The 18,017-nt window shown below is 39.0% G+C and overlaps 1 protein-coding gene across 1 annotated transcript; it reads right to left on the bottom strand.

Moving 5' to 3' along the window:
- Positions 1–1,067: 1,067 nt before the first annotated feature.
- Positions 1,068–16,093, bottom strand: LOC149233833 (uncharacterized). Its single transcript, XM_089382308.1, has 2 exons — positions 15,862–16,093; positions 1,068–1,618 (listed from the first exon to the last, which is right to left on the bottom strand). Exons 1-2 carry the CDS (start codon positions 16,091–16,093, stop codon positions 1,068–1,070), a joined length of 783 nt encoding a protein of 260 aa, XP_089238434.1.
- Positions 16,094–18,017: the final 1,924 nt, after the last annotated feature.

Genomic DNA, 18,017 nt, shown 5'->3' with positions numbered 1-18,017 from the left:
ACTTTCTTCAAAGAAAACAATAGTCCACTTCAATATTTGAGATACCGGATTTGCATGAAAACAATAATCCACTTCAACTCTATGTAATAATTGCATGAAGATATTTGTAGTGATGTACGCTGCTACCAGAGGTGCCACTCTACAACTAGTTCATGATTTGCTATAGGACAAGTCCACGTCCCTTTATCAATAATCCCCTTGACTCCAAATGAACTACGGACAGATAATGTCTTCTTTTCCTCAACTTGAGATCTTGATCAATTTGCCCAAAGTTACCAGTGATTCCAAGCCTATGAAGGACTGGAAACTTGGAGCAACTATAGCTATAGTGATAGCTCGTGTCTCTGCCCTGTGTAGATTCCTTTACCAAAATTTAAATGATTTTCTACAAATAGCTGCTATGCAGGTTCCTAGGATTCGCTCCAATTTTTTTTTTTTTTTTTTTTTGAAAAGAAAATTAATGTATATCGCTAGGTATGTTGGCATCACTCCACGAAATCATGAAGATAACATTGACACACTGAAGGATCCCATTATCTAATATACAATAGGAATAAAGGACAAAGAAGATACCTTCACAATAAATGTATTTTTTTCGCAAAACAGATGATATCAAGCAGTATTCAAGGCAGACCCCATCAATGAGGAAAAGCAGAATTCTTTATAGCATGAAGGCTCAATCTTTTGTCTACAAAAATGTGTTTACAATGTACATGCATCTCCTATGAGATCTCTCATTCAGTGCTTCTTGGGATGAATGCATGGACTTTCTTCAACATTTTTCATGATCAACATTGGCTTTGTTGTTTTGATGATTAAACGTGCATAACTAAATTTCTTTCAACCCCAACGCCTTCGCTTTTGAAGAAAATTGGTAGGTTAAATAAAAGTAGCAACATTTGACCCTTCCAATGGCTCAGCAACGAAAAACAGTCACAAAACGAGGTATGCCAGCATAGTCTGGAAATGATAACTCAGGTCATGCTATAAATCGAGGGGCACATCTAATTTTCCGCGTTAAAGTGACAGCATTTTGGATAGTGTAAATACAAAAATTTATAGCGCATTCAATAGAGGTTTTCCTTTGTCCAGAGACTCTCCAAATCATAGTATGCACAAGCATTCTCACCAAGTGCATGAACTATAATGCTACCTGTATTGATGACCAACCATTTTCCTCCCTCACGGCCTTCGATGCCAGGTAAAATCATCCTATCAGCGCCTTTCTGTTTTTGCTTCACCTTGTAAAGTAGGGCTTGTGCAATATTTCGAACATGCCAGTTTGATCTGCCAGTGGCAAACACCATGTAATCGGTCCATTCAACTTGTTTGTGAACATTAATTTTCTTAACATCTTCTGCCCTCACGTCCGTTAGCACCTTTTCCACTTCCTCTATCGTCAGCAGTTTAATATAATTCAACCTTTGATGCTCGGTTGCCTCCGCCTCCTCCTCGGGAATTTCATCTTCAAAGTCATATCCGTATTCTGTCTGCTCAGCGTTGAGCGTGGAAGAAGCTTCTTCCGCAGTGGTGCGTTTTACATTTTCAGCGCAAAACCTAGATACCTGTATTTTACTCCAAGTAGACAATCCTAACGCGGGAGCGGGAGACACAATGCCTTAAACGGTGAAACTTCAGTTGAATCGTTCAAATAATGGCGTAGAGCTCCTAGCAAGGCGTGCCTGTGCCACAACTAGTTCGCTAGGAGACAACAACCGAAGAGAGTAGGAAGATTCACCAGCGTTAACTAACGGAGAGCATCATTCAAGTAGCAAAGAGACAACGTTCTTCAAAACAGGAGCAGCGTTCTTCAAAACAGTTCAATGTAGCATTTTTCTCGTTGCTCTATTCAAACTGTGCGCTTACGGTGCTGGTTGCAGGCGACGCCAAGAGCTATGCATTCTTTGTCAATCCAAGAGACGTTACACCCAAAAAAACGTGCAAACAATGATTAGAGAGCGCAGGGAGGACAATTATGAACATCCCAGGGAGCGCAGAGGGCGCAGATACTCTCAGAGATTTGCAGCAAAGACTGAGGGGGCAATAGACAGAAGGCACAGTCTTGACAGAAAAACGCATATATGACATTGCCACAAAAGGCACAAACTTGACAGAGAAACGGTTAAAGATAGTGGAAGCAAAATAGGTTAAAGTAGATGTGCATGAATTTCGATTAGGCACAACAGAGATATAATCCAAGGAATCAACAGAGTAAAAGGATCAAATTTCTGACTGTTAGTGAATTAATGGAGTGATATGGACAGTGAATAGAAATGTCATAATTGATATGCACATAGAGGCCACAAAACAAATGGCTCAAATTTGAGCAGGGCAGGAGATCACCCACTCTGATACCATGTTAAACACACATGGACAGCAATAGAATATGAAGGATAAAACATGAGAGTACGATTTTTATTAACAAATGATTTACATTTATATTACATGTTGTGACCATTGGGTTTCACATCCCAAGGTCTCTTGGACTCCTTTTGTCCATTTGGCTTCCACACTAACCCATTGAGGATTAGGTGTCCAACAATCTCAAATTGAATAAATGAATCACATAAATATTAACCATAAATCAATCAATATATGTTGTTGAATAAGAAAATGGAACACTAGTTGTGCAACAACAATATCACCACATAAACACATTTAAAGGGATACACTACTACTACTAATGGAGTTGTGAGTAAATGGGGCTCTCCCTTACTCACAACCCCTTCAATATTAAAAGGGTTTACTCAGTAGAATGAACATAATATATAATGTATATAAATATGGAAAATATCATAGTCTTGTACAATCTGATGCACTGATCAGCCAACTAATCCCCTTACACATAAAATATAATAGTATTTATACAAGTTTGTAGGTATATGATTTTCCTGAATAAGGAAAACCTACTTTTTGAACTATTTATTATTATTACAGGTACAAAATATCAAAAATAACTCTTATGAATCTAATCCATGTCTGAAAGCATGGATCAGACTATTTCGCTACATCTGCTAGAGTTTTTCCTCATGTTGTCGACGAGAAGGAGATTGGAGATCTGGGTGGTTTTGATGATAAATCTGGGGCAGCGAATAGGACAACGTCCATGTAGATGGATTTCCCCAAAAAACCCATGTTCATGTTTGTTCTGAGATTAAGTGGAACATAGTAAATTGTCGATTCTGTTGCAAGAAATCTGGACGGTTGCAAAAAATCCGCACCCTACAGGAAATTGCGGAGCATCTGCAGGAAAATAGCGTTCGCAATTTGTCTACAGGAAATGGCAGAGCTGCTTCGAATCTGCATAAGACTTCGATCAATTGACTCGATAATTTCAATAAGGAAATAGTTAGCTTAAGGAACTACTTAAGAGTAAGATAAAATGACACTTTTTAAGTTAATTTGCATACCTTAAGCACATAGTACCCTTTTGGCCAAAATCTAGATAATATGATCAAAATAGGTATAACTAGGGGTCAAATAGAGTTCGAAAATGGGAAAACAAGGTCTTGGAAGGCTGTCAAAATTGAGCAAAACTGAGACTCAACATTCCCCCATGCCTAACTTCTTGCATGTCCCTTATGCAAGCAAAATTATGCAACCTCTAAAGAAAAAGATCAATCATTTCCCTGTGCTGCAGCTACTGCAGTGAAATGGTCCAATTGGGCCCTACTGGCTTCTGCTTGAATCCGGCTTCTATATGTTTCATTCTCCTTCTTCAGGTGGTCAATATGGTTTTGTTTCTTCTTCATGATTCGGGCTGCCTTCTAATGCCATTCGTCGTGCTCTTTCTGCATGCGTAAACTGTTTTCTTTCAAAGTTTCATTCTCCTTCCGTAGAGCCTACTCTAACACAGTAATCTCATGGATGATTCCTTCCAGTTCCAGTTGACACCTCTTTTTCTAAGAAGTTACCACCACCTCATGTCCTCCAGGAGAGCACCGAGGAAAACTAGGTTCCTCCTACCCTTGGTGATATTCTACTATCTTATCTCCACTTTCCTGTAGCGGTGGATCCTGGAAGGATACTGCTTTTATGTCAATAAATTCGGTTGATACCACCTTCTCCTTTCATTTTTCCAAGCTCTGGGACTTCTTTTTCTTCTTATCAGGGCCACTTGGTGATGTTCCTGCTGCGACGATTTCCTTTATGGCCAGCTTTGCAGCCTGGCTCCTTGTAACTCTTTTAGTATGGGTAGAAGAGTTTTTCAATTTAGGCTCATTCCTAAAACATCTCTAGTCACCACTACGTCTTCATCCTTCTGATTCTCCTTTATCAATAGACCTCGGGTTCGTGGCGTTTTCCTTGGCTTTTCATCCTTAACTTCAGAAGGACTAGAGTCCTTCTCATCTTCCATGAAACAATTTTCTGACAGGAAATATTCCCACATTTTATTTTTCTTCTTCAGAACCTCGGTCAGGATAATTCTTATTAAACCGTGGTGATATAGGTTTTCCTCTATGTGGGTTTCTTTGTCCTTAGCGGTAGTAGACATTTCATCAAAGACATCTTTAATAAATAAGGAAAATTTAAAGGCCTATATCGGAAGTGCCTGATAAGGCGAATATGAAACATAAATGCAAACCCGAAACGACCTTCGCAAGTTATACATTTCTGTAAGAGAAATACCAGGTGCTGATACTTACTCCAGAGGTATTCTTACGGGATGCCTTTACTCCAATCTAGGTTTGTGTGATCTTTTCGGAGGAAGGGGGCACAAATTCCTTTGTCAAACTATTGATTTTTAAACCATCATTCTCCCTCCTGTGTAATGCCACAGGCTCGAGCCACCAACTCCTCCGTCAATCGAAATTGGACATTTCCCACCTGCGCTTTGTCGCCATTAAGGTTAAGAGCGAAGGATTTGGTCACTTCTGAATTGTGCCCACAGAATTTCTGAAATAGGGGCAACCACCCTACCTTTTCCATCCTAGCTTTGCTTCTAGGCTCAACATCTAACAATGCATAGCCTTGCGGTTCAAACTGAACAGGGGCACGCAGTTTAGACATGGTTAGGAGTGGAAGAAACAAAGCTAATTCGGCTCATAGTGACGCCTCCAAGCCTTTGCAAAAACTCGACAACGGGATTTTAATTTTGGAAGTATTAGGGAAGTATGGCAATTTTTTTAAAAGGATGTTGGTCGTGATCATGATTAACATCATGATCCGACCTGCGGAATGGATATCAGAAATATCACCAAAGAACGTGTCAGAATTATGAGAGGTGGACATGGAACTCCATTTATGACATAACGGTCATGGCCGCGCATTTCCATAAAGGGTACATGTAGGAATTTACAGGGTAAGTTCCTCAGAAAGAACACCAAAAGGACACCGCTCACAACCAGATCTCAAATCAATACACCAGTATTTTTGACATGGTTAAAAGCCTCAAAGTGCAAGGAGGGAAACAGTCCACGGCCTGTCCCAACGTGGGTACTACAGGCAATTTATTAATCAAAGAATGAAAATTTACATAAGCTTCTCTCATGCACGGATTACCCGAACAATGACCCTCCATGCGCTTTAAATAGAACTCATGGACCAATCGGGTGTCAAGCCACGGATCAAGTGTCGGTAATACCGAGGTGAGAGTGAACCGTCGGATCACTACATATCGTGACCGTCGGATTGTAAGTTACAAAATGTACAACGGTAAAGAAACACACTTTACCTAACTCTATACTAGACCAAGTTGAACTTAACTATATCCTATGTGTCGGAATATCCTAACATCCCCCCTTAAGAACAACTTGGGATAGGATTGAAGGATTTACAAATATGACACAATAGGAGAAGGAAGGAGGCACTAGAGCCTATCCCCCCTTAGTGACAACTTCCTGAACTCCAAGCATATATCGAAGTTTAGTGAACTTCGCCTCTGTGAGAGCCTTTGTGAAGATGTCTGCAACCTGATCATCTGTTGGACAATATTGCACTTCAAGAACATGGTCATGAATGAGCTTTCTGATGAAGTGCATGTGTAGTTCAATGTGTTTGCTGCGCTGATGCTGGACTGGATCTTTGCATAGCTGAATGGCACTTTGATTATCACACCAAAGTGTGGTTGGATGCTGCTGCTCAAAGCCAAATTCTGATAGGATCTGACGAAGCCACAGGGCTTCCTTACTAGCTTCCACGGCACCACGATACTCTGCTTCTGCTGACGAAAGAGAAATGGCAGCCTGTTTCTTACAAGCCCATGTAATAGGTCCTGAACCAAGAGTGAAGACATAACCAGCAGTAGACTTCCGATCATCAGGGTCACCAGCCCAATCAGAATCAGTGAAACCAACTAACAGAGGGGCTGCTTTGGCACTGTAATGAATCCCAAACTGTACTGTACCTTGAACATAACGAAGTATTCTTTTAGCTGCTTTCCAATGACTTTCACGGGGGTTTTGCATAAAACGAGCAACAAGGCCAACAGCAAAGGAAAGATCAGGACGAGTATGGGTTAAATACAAGAGTTTTCCGACAAGTTGACGGTATAAGGTAGCATCAACTTCAGGAGAAGTACAAGAGACTGAAAGTTTGACTCCAGACTGAAAGGGAGAAGGGGCTGGCTTACAGTCTTCCATGTGAAAATGACGAAGAATATCACAAGCATACTTGGACTGGGAAAGGAAAATACCCTCCTGGGATTGCAAGACTTGAAGACCGAGAAAATAGTGTAAGTGTCCTAAGTCTGTCATTTCAAATTTCTTTTTAAGGCTAGACTTCACATGGTTTATAAGGTTGGGATCACTACCAGTAATAATAAGATCATCAACATAAAGAACAAGGATGATAAAAGAGTTGCCCACTTTCTTGGTGTAGACAGTATTGTCAGAATGACACCTAGAAAAGCCAGATTCTAAAAGAAAGCTATCCATTTTGGCATACCAAGCCCGAGGAGCTTGCTTGAGGCCATAAAGGGATTTCTTAAGTCGACAAACAAGGCTGGAGTCTGTTTGTATGAAGCCAATGGGTTGTTCCATATAGATTTCTTCCTGCAAGTCCCCATGCAAGAAGGCAGATTTAACATCCATCTGATGGACTTCCCATTTTAAAGAGGCAGCAAGGGAAAGAACAAGGCGGATAGAGTTCATTTTGGCAACAGGGGAGAAGGTTTCAGTGTAGTCAATGCCTTCAACCTGTGAAAAGCCCTTAGCAACGAGACGAGCTTTATGTTTATCAACTTTCCCATCTGGTCCATACTTGGTTCTGTAAACCCATTTACATCTAACAAGTTTGCGTCCCTTTGGTAGAGGAACAAGATCCCATGTATCATTTGTCATCAATGAATGATATTCTTCATTCATAGCTGCTTCCCAATGTGGATGGCCTGAAGCTTCTGCAAAAGTGTCAGGATCATGATTTACTGGAGCTTGAGCCAGTAAAGAAGAGGCTCTTTCAAACTGAGAACGTGTACGTCGCTGATCTGTAGGATCACCGGCAAGATCACCTGCTGCATCCCGAGTAGCACAGACCCATCGTGGAAGTTGAGGATCCTGAGAAGGTGGGGGAGGATTATCATCCTCGCTTTCATCATCTGAAGAAGAAATGTTTTCAAAAATAGAAGAGATAGGAAGAGGTGGCACATCCGCCGGACTAGGCTCGCAGGCCGATTTATTTTCATCAAACTTTACATCTCTTCTAATGATAACATTTTTGGACTTAAATGGAATAAGTCTATAACCTTTTACATCTTCAGAATATCCAACAAAAGTACATTTCTCACTCTTAGGTTCTAAAGCTTTATGCTTTTCATCTGGAATATGGGCCCATGCTTCACTTCCAAACACACGAAAGTGACTTACATCTGGTTTAATGGAACTCCAAGCTTCTTCTGGAGTGATATTCTCTAGAACCTTAGTAGGAGTGCGATTGATTATATAATTTGCACAATTAATTGCTTCGGCCCAAAAACTAAGACTGAGTCCTTTAGATTGCAGCATACAATTAGCCATTTCCTTTAAGGTGCGATTTTTCCTTTCAGCTACGCCATTTTGTTGTGGAGTGTATGGAACAGTATGTTGCATTTGAATTCCATTTTCGGTGCAAAAGTTGATGAATGTGTTTTTAACATATTCTCCACCATTATCAGTTCTTAGCTTAAGAATTTGATGTCCAGATTGTTTTTCAACAAAGGCTTTGAAGGCCAAAAAGGTGTTAAATACTTCGCTCTTGAGTTTTAAGAAGTATACCCAAGTGCGTCTGGAGAAATCATCAATGAAAGTTAAGAAGTATTTGCAGCCAGAGAATGAAGCAACAGGAAGAGGACCACATAAATCACTGTGCACAAGCTGTAAAGGGGCTGAGGCGTGCCAAGAGGCACGTTTGTCAAAACTGTCCCGATGATGTTTTCCGAGTACACATCCGGAACAAACACCATCTCTGCATGATACCATAGGAAGACCTGTCACCATATTTTCTTTACATAGATACTGAAGGGAGCGATAGTTTAAGTGACCAAATCGCTCATGCCAAAGTTTGCTCACTTCATCATTATGAGCAATAAATACTGAGGGAAGATTTGATGACCCAAAGTTGTGTAACTTATACAACCTTTTGGAATCATCAGCAAGACCAGTAGCTAGAATCTGTTTAGGATCTTTTATATCCTTGATTACAACATCATGAGGTGAAAATTCAACAATTTTACCTTCACCTGAATGAGTTATCTGATAGACAGATAGAAGGTTGCAGGATAAGGTTGGAACACATAATACATCATTAAACTGACCATTGTCTAGATGAACAGTTCCAGTCCCTACAACATTAAGAGATCTATCATCACCAACATATATATTTTTGGTGTTACAATCATTTAAAGAAGAAAACATGGCTTGGTTTTTGGCCATGTGACAAGAGGCTCCAGAATCAATGAGCCACTCATGAGAATGAGAAGAAGAAGAAGATACATTTAATGCATAACCAGACTGAGATGATTGACAATGACATGCAGAAAGTGCCATTCCGGAAGTTGAAGTTGAAGTAGGCTCCACATGGATGTTATGTTTCTTCATTGCGGCTTCCAAGGCTTCCATCTTCTTAAAGCATTTAGATTCTAAGTGGCCATCTCGATCACAAAAGTTACAATGTCTATCAGTCTTCTTCCATTTGTTTTTATTGGTCTTATCATTTTGCTGAAATGATCTTTCATTTTGAGGCTGAGATGGTTTAGGACCATTCTTTTGAGGATATGACTTCTTAGGATTCTTTGAATTTGGTTGCTGTTGGGCGGCTAACGCTTTCGTGGAAGAGTTTCCAAGATTAAGAAGACCAAGGTGTAAGAGTTTTTCTTGTTCTCTTATTAAGGAATCACAAAAGGAGTCAAAGGAAGGGGCCTTGTAGTCTTTTCCTTGACAAATGAAAGCTTCCCTTGTAGAATGGAAAGTGGAAACAAATACAGAGTAGGCTGGTCCCAACTTAGTAAGGATGGAATAAATAAGGTTACCATCTTCTTTCCTAACTTTAACACCTTCCAAGAGATATCTAAGGGTCTTGAATTTGGACAAGAAATCTTCAATGCAAGAAAAATTATTAGGATCCAAAGTAAGCAGCTCATTTTCAAGTTGATGGGCTCTAATTTCATTTTTAATCCCAAAAACTTTAGCGAGTTTTTCTAATGCTTCATGAGGAGTCTCAAGGTCTACAATGTGGAATCTAAGATCAGGAGAAATAGACATCCCTATTAAACCACGTGCTCTGATACCATGTAGGAATTTACAGGGTAAGTTCCTCAGAAAGAACACCAAAAGGACACCGCTCACAACCAGATCTCAAATCAATACACCAGTATTTTTGACGTGGTTAAAACCCTCAAAGTGCAAGGAGGGAAACAGTCCACGGCCTGTCCCAACGTGGGTACTACAGGCAATTTATTAATCAAAGGATGAAAATTTACATAAGCTTCTCTCATGCACGGATTACCCGAACAATGACCCTCCATGCGCTTTAAATAGAACTCATGGACCAATCAGGTGTCAAGCCACGGATCAAGTGTCGGTAATACCGAGGTGAGAGTGAACCGTCGGATCACTACATATCGTGACCGTCGGATTGTAAGTTACAAAATGTACAACGGTAAAGAAACACACTTTACCTAACTCTAACCTAACTCTATACTAGACCAAGTTGAACTTAACTATATCCTATGTGTCAGAATATCCTAACAGTACAGAGGCTTAAGTTCATGCAAATTTTAAAAAGATTAAAGCATCATTATCTTTCACTTTAAGCGTCCTATCACCAACCGTACCTTACCGATCTTACCTCCAAACAATCCAGTCCTTTGATGACAATTGCCACTGTCTTCGAAATGATAACGCACCTTATAATTACATAATCCATGTATACATTAAACATAACATGTTATAAACATGATTACATAATTCATGATCTTAACCAGTAATAAATTATCAATACTTTATCGAAAAAGCTAATGTTCTATCTGTATTTTCAGGAAATCGTTGGTCTGCTGCAGGAACTGTTCTGTTTGCATAATTGTTGAATGTTATGCAGGAAATTCTTCTGTAGAAAACAAACCCATTTCTTCCCCTTTTTGTACATTTCATTGCACGTGAATGAAGGTGTTGATGTCGAATGTGTAACGAGTTCATTATATTACCAAGCATTGAGGTCAATTGTTAACCAATGCAACGCCCATCACCATTAATGAGAGTGAGGACTAAGGTACCCTGAAGCATCCTATCAGGTGTGAATTTATGAGCTGATGTCAAACCCCCTGTAGGATCCAGCATTCAAGGAGCCATGATGATTAACCATTGTTGCTAGCGAGATAGCCCATCATTAAGGCATACAAGCTTCAAGGCATCATAAGGCTCTTGATCTTGGGCCCAGATAATTTGTTGATGTCGATGGGCCAATATTGTTGGAAGTAGGGCCTTAATGAATCCCACATCAATCCAATACGAGCAATCCAAAGACTAGCTAAAAAAAAAAAAAATGAAGATCCAAAGGATCTATTGTCCTGTTATTTTAACAAGCCTAGGGCAGTTCACGCTTGCCATCTTTCAATTTTAGAGAGTCTGAAATACTGACAAAGAAGACTCCAAGGGAGCTCCTTTTCCATAATTAGTCCATTGGGCCCGGAAAAAGGAATAAACTTGTACCCAATAAACATTCCTCTCATGGTTTACTAAGCACGAGAAGGAACAAAGTGAGCTCAGTTTATGACAACAGAAAATCAAGAAGAGGTATTAAAAGGAACAAATCCTGCTCCTGCCATTTTCAACTCCTTCTTCACAATTTCTTCCACAAATTCATCCTTGGATTGGGGTTTTTGATATAACTTGAGCCTGTACCCATTTACCAAGAAGGAAACATTCCCATTATCAATTGTTTTAAGCCAGACATATCCATTGTAAAAAAAATTCTCAATTTCATAGGGACCCAACCAATGTGTATTGAATTTCCCTTTAAAGTTCTTAAATCTTGAATCATACAATAATGCCCAGTCTCCCTCTTTAAATTGCTTCTTATTTATGTATCTGTCGTGCCATTTAGCCCGTTGTTGTTGGATCAAGTCAATATGCTGAAAATCATCCTACCTAATCTCATCTAACTCATTGAGTTGCAAGATCCTCTGCTGTTGTGCCTCATCAAGGTCTATACCCAAATCTGTTGCCATCTTGAAAGTTCTGATATGAAATTCAATGGGCAGTAAAACCTATTTTCCATACACCAATTCATATGGAGAGAAGCCAGTGGTGTTTCTCCATGTGATCCTGTAGGCCCACAATGCCTCAGGAAGTCGATCAGACCAATCCTTTTTATGTAGTTACATTGTCTTTGTAAGGATTGTCTCCAACACCTTATTTGTTGATTCCACTTGCCCATTGGCCTATGGATGATAAGGGGTCGACTTCCGATGAGTAATATGATATTTCTATATAATTCCCTGCATAAGATTTGACACAAAATGAGTACCCTGATCAGTAACTATCTCCCTAGGTACACCAAATCTTACAAAAATATCAAAAAAATAAATAAATAATTCTACCAATGCTTTCTCCATTTCTCTAGGTCGTGCTCTTCCTTCCACCCACTTTGTCACATAATTAGTACAAACTAAAATATACTTCTTACATTTGGACATAGGATTGATGGGACCTACAAAACCAAGAGCCCACCTCTCGAATGGTTCTATGAGAACTTGTGGCTACAATGGCATTTCATCTAAGTGAACAAGCCATCCTATTCATTGGCAGCTATCACACTTCCGGACATACTCCCTTGCATCTTTAAAAAGACTTGGCCAATAACTTGAGCAGAGGATCTTATAGGTTGTTTGCTTATCTTCAAAGTGACCTCCAAAAGGTTCATCGTGACAAGCTCTCAAGATATCGTACATCTCATCCTCCCTGACACACATGCGAATAATCAAATCAGGTCCGGTGAAAAAGAGGTATCATGTTATCCAAGAGTAATTAGCACTTTTCCTAATAATCGTTTTCATCTGATTAGATGAAAAGTAGGGGGGTAGCTTTCCTGCAGCAAGGTAGTTGGCCATATCTGCAAACCAAGGTGTTTTAACAGATAGAAAATAGATTATCATCGGGAAAGTTATCATTAACAGTAACATCCTCACCTTCATGGTTAAGCCTAGATAGGAAATCAGCTACATGATTTTCTTTTCCTGGCCTATCCAATACCGTGATGTCAAATTCTTGCAGCAACAACAACCACCTAGTAATCCTTCCATTATTGACTGGTTTTTTCATGAGATACCGAATATCAAAATGATCAGTATGTACAAAAAGTTCATAGCCAACGATGTAATGTCTAAACTTGTTAATAGCATAAATTACAACAAGGAATTCTTTCTGAGTTACGGTGTAATTTAGCTCCACATGAGTTAAATTTTTACTAACAAAATAAATAGCATGGGTTACGAGATTTTCCTTTTAGCCAAATACAGCTCCTATAGCTTAATCAAAGGCATTAGTGGAAATGTGAAAGGGCAATTTCTAATTTGGACCTCTCAAGACAGGTGCTAAAGAAAGATTTTCCTTAAGTGTATCAAGAGCAACTTGACATTCATCACTCCAATGAAATTCAGATTCTTTAGTTAATAATTTAAACAATGGCAAGGCTACCTTTGTAAAATTCTCAACAAACCTTCTATAGTAGCCCGCAAGTCCAAGAAAACTTTTGCACTCCCTTTTGATTGGTTGGTGGGGGCATTTTTATAATTACTTTGATTTTAGTTGGATCAATTTTGATTCCTACAGCAGAAACATGATGTCCGAAAACAATGCCCTCAACCATAATCATAAAACACTTTTCACTACTTAATGAAAGATTAGTTTCTCTACATATGTGAAAAACTCTCCTAAGATTATGTAAAGCTTCTTCAAAAGTAACACCTATTACTGTAAAATCATCCATATAGACCTCTATGCAATCATGTAAAAGATCAGAGAAAATACCAAGTACCGACCTTTGAAATGTGGCTGGTGCATTACATAAACCAAATGGTAGTACCTTATATGCATAGGTACCCCAGGGACATGTGAATGTTATCTTCTCTTGGTCCTCTGGAGCTATCCTAATTTGATTGTACCCGCCAAATCCATCTAGGAAGGAGAAATACTTCTTCACTACTAAAGTGTCCAACACTAGGTCTATAAAAGGCAAGGGAAAGTGGCATTTTAATGTAGGTTTATTTAGTTCCCTATAATATACACACACTTGTCATTTACCATTCTTTTTAGGGACAATAACCAATGGGGACACCCACTAGCTGTTTGAAATAGGATAGATGAACCCTACATCTAACAATTTCTACAATTCATTTTTCACAATTTCTCTTAAAGCGGGGTTCATCCTCCTTTGCGGTTGTCTTACGGGTTTGGAACTTCCCTCAATGTAAATAGGATGAATGCAAGTATCTGGGTGAATACCCCTCATGTCCGTATATTCCCATGCAAATGTATCTGAGCATTCTTCTAATGTCTGAATTAATTGTTTTTCTTGTTCAAGAGTCAAGGCAATATTAATATTAAGAGTTTTTGTAGGAAAAATTTCAACTACCTTAGCTCCAAATTTAGTCATTAAATATGCAGGAAATACAAATAAGAGGGTTGAATGCAATTCAGTGGTTGTACAATGCTCATAAGAATTCTACAAGTCAGTAATGCTATCTATATTATGACTATACTTCCCTTCTTCATGTTGCGAAAAGTCAGGATTAGAAATATAACAATTTATAAGATTTTCTTCTGAGTTTTCTTTAAGGCTCATGGCTTGGGCTATTGTTAAAACTAGTTGGGTACATTCTAAATCATAATTCTCTTCTTCAACCCACTGTGTATTTTCTGATCTTAAGAGGGGTTTAACAGGGGGATACAAATTGATATTCTTTGTTTCAGCCTCATGAGTGATAGTCATATTCCCTTATCTACACCCTATGTAGGCTTTTGTTGTGGCTAGCCATAGCCTACCCAAGATCAAAGGATGCCCTCCCAAGTTAGTTTTAGGTTGAAGAACATAAAATTTTGTAGGGTCTTGCCAAGAATCCAATGAGATGATAATATCTTCTAATACCCCCTCTAGCTTTACCTTAGACCTATGGTAGGAGTAGGTGGTAAGTCAAAGGATCCTATGTGAGATAAAGTCTTCATGGTCATCACATTTATGGCTACACATAAATCAATTAAATTGTTTTTATTGGATACCCGTTGATAAAGGTGGTAACCACGGGGATTATGAGATCTGCATATTTTTCAGTAGCAAATCCGGTGGACATAAGACTTGCAAGTTTTCCACCTACTTGAATTGTCGATGGTTCTTTCTTCTGTCTTCCTGGCTTCTTGGTACATAGTTCCCTCACTGTTTTGGCATAAATCGGGATATCCTTAATTGCTTGCAGTAACGGGATTTTAATGCACAAATTTCTTAGTTCAGACACAAGATCAAACTCGGGTTGTTTTATTTTCATTTCCAACCTCTCTGGAAAAGGAGGCTGGACCATATGGGATGAGGAAGGTTCTTTTGATCCTGAAGTGATTTTTTCTGCTGGTTTAGGTATGTTTTCTACTTCAGGTGGTTCCAGAATGTCTTCCCCTACAACCTCTTCAATTCTTTCAGGCTGAGTCACCACTTTTCCAGATCAGAGTTTGATTTCCTGTAGTGACACATGAAATTCTTGTAGTAAAGGAACAAAAACTTCCTGCAGAGGTTGTGGGGAAATACAATAAGTAGGAAAAGTGGGATAAGTGACCAATCCAATATTTTGAGCAGATTGGATGGTTTTATTATTGGGGTTAGATACCGGTTGAGCAGGAAGCTGTGTGGGACGAGGTTCATTTGGTGGGGCAGGCAACTGAAGTTGCTACTATTGTGGCTATACCATTTGTTGCGGCATGGGCTGTGGTGGATAAAAGTTATGAGGTGGAAAATTTTGTGCACCAGGGTAAGAAAAGTTCCCCTACCAAGGTTGTTGAGGAGGTCAGGGCTGCCAGGGCATTGGAACATTCCACATTTGATTATGAGCATACGGAAATTGAAAATGTGACTGTGACATACCTATAGGATGTGGTTTCCATGGTTGTTGAGGTGCCATTGCATAGAGTGCATTGACAACTTCCTAATCTACTGCGTAGGCTATTTTAATCTCAGGAAGAGAGGGACATTGATCAGTAGAATTATTGGCTTCACAAATTTGACATACCTCTATGTTGTCAGTAGGGAATTCCCTTAAAGCATGTTTCTTCCTACATTTGGAGTAGAATATGGCCAGGGAATTTTCTAGTTCCTCTTGTTTCTTCTTAGCCTGCAAAACATCTAATTGTGAAGATAAAGTGCTAAGAATATCAGTCTTAAAATTTTCAAATAAGTTACCCATTTAACCTCTGGTTACTTCAGCTCTGGCAACTGATTTGACAATCCTGGAAGAAGTGTCTCTTGATCCTCCTCCAACCTTAGAATTTCCTCGTGAATAATATCTTCGCAACTCACGCAAATCATCATAGCTCAATTTTGATATATCACCTGCTCCCATTAAGTTCAAAACCTCCAAATATTCTTGTCTGATTGCCCTGAGAAAAATTGTTCTTAAGGTTTCTTTGCTCAGCTGGTTCATCTTGGATCTCTCGATATTATATTGAAATCTTTCCACCAATTCCTCAAGGCTCTCCCATTCCTTTTGAGTCATGCCAAAAATTTCTTACCTGAGGTCCCTATTTTTACAATAATCTTGGTACTTTTTCAGGAATACTTCGTCATTTCATCCCAGGTTGCAATGGAGTTTGAGCTCAACCCCATAAACCACCTCAGAGTTGCATCTTTTAATGTAGCAGGAAACAACTTCAACTTCTTATCATTGGAAGAATAGTCATAGCTCTTGTACAATTCATCAAATTCGAATATGAAGGCTTCAAGATCTTCACTAGAGACACCATGAAAGGTGGGCAAGGCTGAGGGAGGAATATTTTTCATCTGAGTAGCTCTAGTAGTCTCCCTAATCGGAAATTCAAATGTGACTAGTTCCTCTTCAACGTGGCCTACATATGTATTACCGGTACCTTCTTTATGAGCCATGTCAATCCAAGAGAAAGTAGGACCCTTATAAACCACAGATTCTTCAGATTTAATGGTCTGAAACTCCGATTCTTGGATAGGATTGACGAGGAATTCCTTCTCAGGTTGACCACTAAGCAGAGATACTGTCTTCCTTGTAAGAGGAGGTTCTAAATGGGCAGCAACAGAAGATTTTTCAACAAAATATTTTGTTGTGGAAGTATTAATCTGCTTAGGGTCGGAGACCAAGCTATCTTTAGGACCACAAACCTCCTGTTCAGATTCTTCATATTTGTTGCCTTATTTCTTGCAAACTTCCTTTTTCTTTCCAGTTTATTAGTGAATGAAGTGGTGCTCACACCACCACAAAATACATTTGTAAATATTGGACCCTATTTATCTATTATGCAAACAAATTCAAAAGCTTCTACTTACCAAGCAATCAGGACATGGCTTTGGCGAATTTTGAACTCTGCAGGTGTTTAGGCTTTACCCTACGTCTTACCACTTCGACTCCCCCAGTCCTGAAAATCTTAAACAACAGAAATCATACTAAAACACTTTCAGTATCATCCCTTAGCACCTCCCCGACAACAACGCCAAAATGTTGAGTTAAATTATAGACTTATAATTTACCAACATAAATTATCAACCAAGGGTAAGTAAACTTGCGATATGTCGTGCAAAATATATGCAGGCTTGATACCTCAAGTGCTTCCTAATTAAATCAGTCACATATACACAACACTAATGCCTCTTTTCTACATCAACACTTGGTAGCAAAGGCTATAGAGTGGATTCACCTCCCTCTACAGCTCTGATATTGCTGATGTTGATCAGAAAAGATAAAAGATCAAACACACAACCAAAAGAAATCAATTTAACAATGGAAAGCTAAAACTGATTAAATGAATCACATAAATCTTAACCATAAATCAATCGATATATGTTGTTGAATCAGAAAAGAGAACACTAGTTGTGCAACAACAATATCACTGCATAAACATAATTAAAGGGATACACTACTACTACTAATGGAGTTGTGAGTAAAGGGGGCCCTCCCTTACTCACAACCCCTTCAATATTAAAAGGGTTTACTCAGTAGAATGAACAGAACATATAACTTGTATTAATATGGAAAATATCATAGTCTTGTACAATCTGATGCACTCATCAGCCAACCAATCCCCTTACACATAAAATATAATAGTATTTATACAAGTTTCCAGGCATATGATTTGCCTGAATAAGGAAAAACTACTTATTGAACTATTTACTATTGTTACAGGTACAAAATATTAAAAATAACTCTTCTAAGTCTGATCCATGACTGAAGCATGGATCAGAATATTTTGCTACATATGTTGGAGCTTTTCCTCACGTGGACGACGAGAAGGATATTGGAGATCTGGGTGGTTTTGATGATAAATATCGAGCAACCAATAGGACAATGTCCATGTAGGTGGATTTCCCTACAAAACCCATGT

The sequence above is a fragment of the Pinus tabuliformis genome, chromosome J, assembly GCF_031772625.1.
Source record: "Pinus tabuliformis cultivar Carrire ecotype Pingquan chromosome J, CPIR1, whole genome shotgun sequence".
In the NCBI taxonomy this organism is placed as follows: Eukaryota; Viridiplantae; Streptophyta; class Pinopsida; order Pinales; family Pinaceae; genus Pinus; species Pinus tabuliformis.
The sequence above is the reverse complement of the archived record's forward strand: the minus strand, read 5'-3'. Positions and strand labels throughout refer to the sequence as shown.

Bases quoted from the DNA above. Each gene is read 5' to 3' on its own strand.
- LOC149233833 (XM_089382308.1), bottom strand. From the start codon at position 16,093: ATGAACCAGCTGAGCAAAGAAACCTTAAGAACAATTTTTCTCAGGGCA. The intron at 1,619-15,861 runs GTTAAATGGGTA...TCACCGTTTAAG, and splicing joins CAGAGCTGAAGTAACCAGAG to GCATTGTGTCTCCCGCTCCC.